Source organism: Danio aesculapii, chromosome 7 (assembly GCF_903798145.1).
Source record: "Danio aesculapii chromosome 7, fDanAes4.1, whole genome shotgun sequence".
Lineage (NCBI taxonomy): Eukaryota > Metazoa > Chordata > Actinopteri > Cypriniformes > Danionidae > Danio > Danio aesculapii.
In genome coordinates, this window is record NC_079441.1 from 15364293 (window position 1) to 15368594 (window position 4302).

Below are 4302 nucleotides of genomic sequence, written 5' to 3' on the forward strand. Positions count from 1 at the left end.
GTTAAACATCATTTGGGAAATATTTCAAAAAGAAAAAAAAATTCAAAGGGGGTTTAATAATTCTGATTTCAACTGTATTTGTACTAGAAACCAGACAAAAAGTTTAAGAAAGACAGACATTTTTACCATATAAATAATTAAATACAATTAATCTTTGTTACACCTCCAAACATCATAATGTTTTGTGCCCAAAAGTATATATGCTCAGTCACAAGCCTTGCAAATAATAAACTTTCACTCTATTTTCCTTAAACTTAGCAGTGACTCTACAAAATACATGCTTTCTATAGCTCTTGGTCAACTATAATTCAGACTCAACATTGTAAATCTTGCAATGTGACTATAGCAGCTGTGCAAATTGCGATATCAATGATAAATTGATATATTGTGCAGCCCTAGACATTTTAATTACATTATTTAAATTACATTATTTAAACTAATCTACTTGTTACTTTCAATGATTCTAGGCATTTCTTCAACACACCCGAATGCACCACCTGTGTTTGTTAAACTGGGAGAAAGCGTTCATATGTCGTGCGTATACCAGAGCCAGATGGCTAGGCACTTCTCATGGTACAAGCACGAACCTGGACAGAATCCTATGCTCATCTCCACCATTTACAAGTACGATCATACGGCCCAGTTTTTCAATAACTTCGGGAATTATTCACGATTCTCTGTGCTGAATGAAAACGGCGTGCATCATTTGACGATTAGAAACATACAGTTCTCAGACTCTGCAACGTACTACTGTGGAGGCGCTTATTCCAATGTAATGGAAGTTGTCAAAGGGACAAGGGTGATAGTTCAAGGTAACTATCATTTTGAGATCATTTGGATTTGCTAGGGTTCATTTTAGTATTGAGTTATAAAAGCTATTATCTAAATGTCAGTTTTTAAAAACTAGGTGCTATGTAAAAATGTGAAGTAAAAGCGGATTACTAGAGTATTTTTAAAACAACATAGTCAAAACTTTAGCATCTCTTTAGTATCTTAATTTTTATGTTTTTAAACAAAGTGCATTAAAAAAACAAATGAACTGTAAAAAGGTGTTACTGATTCCTGGAGTATATTTTTACTAGAAAATATTTAATAGTCAAAAATTCTACTTTAGAATTTCATTTTTAATTTAGTGTTATTTTGCATTTCTTTGTGGTTATTTATGATATAACGAGCACTTTTTTGAGTGAAAATTGTTTCTACTTTATTTTTGTCAGTGTACAATGTACAGTATGGCCATACAATGTATATAGGCCATATATAGCCTATATAGTACATCAATTATTACTTAAAAAAACGAACTTATTTTGATTTGGTTGAAAGGCATTCTTCATGATTGTCACATATTTTCATACAGGTTTGGAAAAGCACACTGTAGTAAAACATCATGATTTGATTCCATCCCATTCTGGAGATTCAGTGGGTCTTACATGCACTGTTTTGAACCAGAAATGTGTTGGAAATCACAGCATGTATTGGCTCATAGTTGAATCGCAAGACTCTCCTCCAAGAATCATTAGCACTCATGGAACTCCTGTTGATCAGTGTGAATTGATCTCTGATGCTGATTTTAGAGCACTCAGATGCGTCTACAGCTTCTCCAGGAAGGACTTCAGACTTTCTAACAGTGAAACTTACAGCTGCACAGTTACCGCATGTGGAGAGAAACTGGACAGAAATGGGTCTAAACTGGACATAGGTGTGTTGTTCAAGAATTAATTGAGAAAATATTGCAGTTTTTTTTTCTTTACAGTGTGCTAATACAATTTTGGCCATTTCAGGTGCTGATTCCACAGAAGAGATGATGATTTTGGTTCTTCTTTCCATTGCTAGAACATGTCTTCTCTTAATCGTTATTGTCATGGTTAATATTTGGTACTGTGTTTATTTTAAAAGAATTTCAACAGCTGTTCATTATCCATCGGATATGGCTTTCTGAAACAGACAATCCCAAAAAAAGGGAAGACCTGGTTTGATGATGAACTCAATTTCTGACCAGCAGTAGTATATCATAATATTAATGGCAATTTATTTGTGTGATATGGGATATATCAGCTGTTAAAAACAAACTAAGGCATCATTTGAACCTTCAGTAGTTTTTTTTTTACTGCAAGAATATTCCTGCTTTTAGCATTGTTTCTGCAATTATAAAGAATGATTGCTATTCTCCATCTGGTAATCCTTTTCAAGAAAAAAAAATCCATCCTTCCACTTTAGTTGTTTTTATTATGATGAAAGTCAATGGTTACAGGTTTGCAAAATCTCTGATATACAGTATACTCACCGGCCACTTTATTAGGTACTCCTTACTAGTACCGGGTTGGACTCCCTTTTGCCTTCAGAACTGCCTAAATCCTTCGTGGCATAAATTCAACTAGGCACTGAAAATATTCCTCTGAGATTTTGGTCCATATTGACATGATAGCATCACACAGTTACTGCAGATTTGTTGGCTGCACATCCATGATGGTAATCTCCCCTTCCACCACATCCCAAAGGTGCTCTGTTGGATTGAGATCTGGTGATTGTGGAGGCCATTTTGAGTACAGTGATTTCATTGTCATGTTCAAGAAACCAGTCTTAGATGATTCACACTTTATGACATGGAGTGTTATCCTGCAGGAAGTAGCCATCAGAAGATGGGTAAACTGTGGTCACAAAGGGATGGACATGGTTAAAATACCTAGGTAGGCTGTGGCGTTGACACGATGCTCAATTGGTACTAATGGGCCCAAAGCGTTCCAAGAAAATATTCCCCACATCATTACACCACTACCACCAGCCTGAACCATTGATACAAGGCAGAATGGATCTATGCTTTCATGTGTTGACGCCAAATTCTGACCCTACCATCCGAATGTTGCAGCAGAAATCGAGATTCATCAGACCAGGCAACGATTTTCCATTCTTCTATTGTCCAATTTTGGTGAGCCTGTGTGAATTGTACCCTTAGTTTCCTGTTCTTAGCTGACAGGAGTGATGCTCTTCTGCAGACCTTGGTTATAACGAGCGTTTATTTGAGGTACTGTCGCCTTTCTATCAGCTTGAACTAGTCTGGCCTTTCTCCTCTGACCTCTGGCATCAACAAGGCATTTGCACCCACAGAACTGCCACTCATTGGATATTTTCTTTTTTCTGACCATTTTCTGTAAATCCCAGAGATGGTTGTGCGTGAAAATCCCAGTAGATCAGCGGTTTCTGAAATACTCAGACCAGCTCGTCTGGCACCAACAACCGTGCCACTTTCAAAGTCACTCAAATCATCTTTCTTCCTCATTCTGATGCTTAGTTTGGACTGCAGCAGATCATCTTGACCATGTCTACATGCCTAAATGCATTGAGTTGTTGCCATGTGATTGGCTAATTAGAAATTTGGGTTAACGAGCAGTTGAACCTAATAAAGTGGCCAGTGAGTGTACACTATTTTGTGTTTGGCAGAAAAAAAGCAAACTCATAAAAGTTTGGGAACTTTTAAGTGTGAGTTATTTGAGAAGTTTTTGTGTGTGTATAAACTATCCCTTTAAGGATAGTACAGACAGAAGTCTTTTAAAATGACATCTTACCTGAGAATTTCAATACACATAATTCCATAACAACACAATCCGTCTGAAAAGCAGAAAGTTAACAACTAATATTTAAAATGGTGAATGCGAGCTGCTTTGTTTCCTTTTAAAGGAACAATCCTCATTGTCTTAATCTTAACTGTTTTATTACATGTTGTAATTTTTATTCTCCCAATGTTGTGATTTATGAAAGATGCAACAAACCTACAAATATTTCATGAAAGTAATCGGTTTATTATTTGGCATAAACATAAAAAATGTCAAACAGAAAACTTTAAAACAGCTCATCCAGAACATAAGTTACAGGTGAAAGGTCACACAAACTCAGAGACACAGTGTAAATCCCCGTAGGGCGATTTATTAGAAAAGTAGAGCAAAGATAAAGTCTGAGATCTGTGCTTAGTAGGGTTAAAGGTCTGCGTGGGAGAGGAGAAGGCCTTATAAAGCAGCCATCTCTATGTTGATGCTGACACAAAACTGGCAGGTTAGTCACAATAGAGAGAGAGAGAGTGAGAAAAAACATCAAAACGTTTGTTAAAAAAATTGATTGATTTATTCACAAAGCTTTTAAATTAAGTTTGTTATTTTTAATAATAGATATGGTTAAGTTATATCTAATTACTCTTTTTTTTATTTTTATGAATGCCTGTAATCAGACTCCACTTACAGTACTTACTGTAAGATCACTTGTCGATTGGCCATAATTATTACAGCAAAAATTAGGTTAGAGACTAAAGCC

General features: G+C 35.8%; 1 protein-coding gene across 1 annotated transcript in view; it reads left to right on the forward strand.

The window, feature by feature from the left end:
- Positions 1-2070, forward strand: part of nitr9 (novel immune-type receptor 9) — a 3581-nt gene extending 1511 nt beyond the window's left edge. Inside the window, exons 2-4 of the mRNA XM_056461094.1 lie at positions 468-812; positions 1358-1699; positions 1782-2070. Coding sequence (XP_056317069.1) covers positions 468-812; positions 1358-1699; positions 1782-1939 — 845 coding nt within the window. The 3' untranslated portion in view covers positions 1940-2070. The remainder of the gene's footprint in view (positions 1-467; positions 813-1357; positions 1700-1781) is intronic.
- The last annotated feature ends 2232 nt before the right edge of the window (positions 2071-4302 follow it).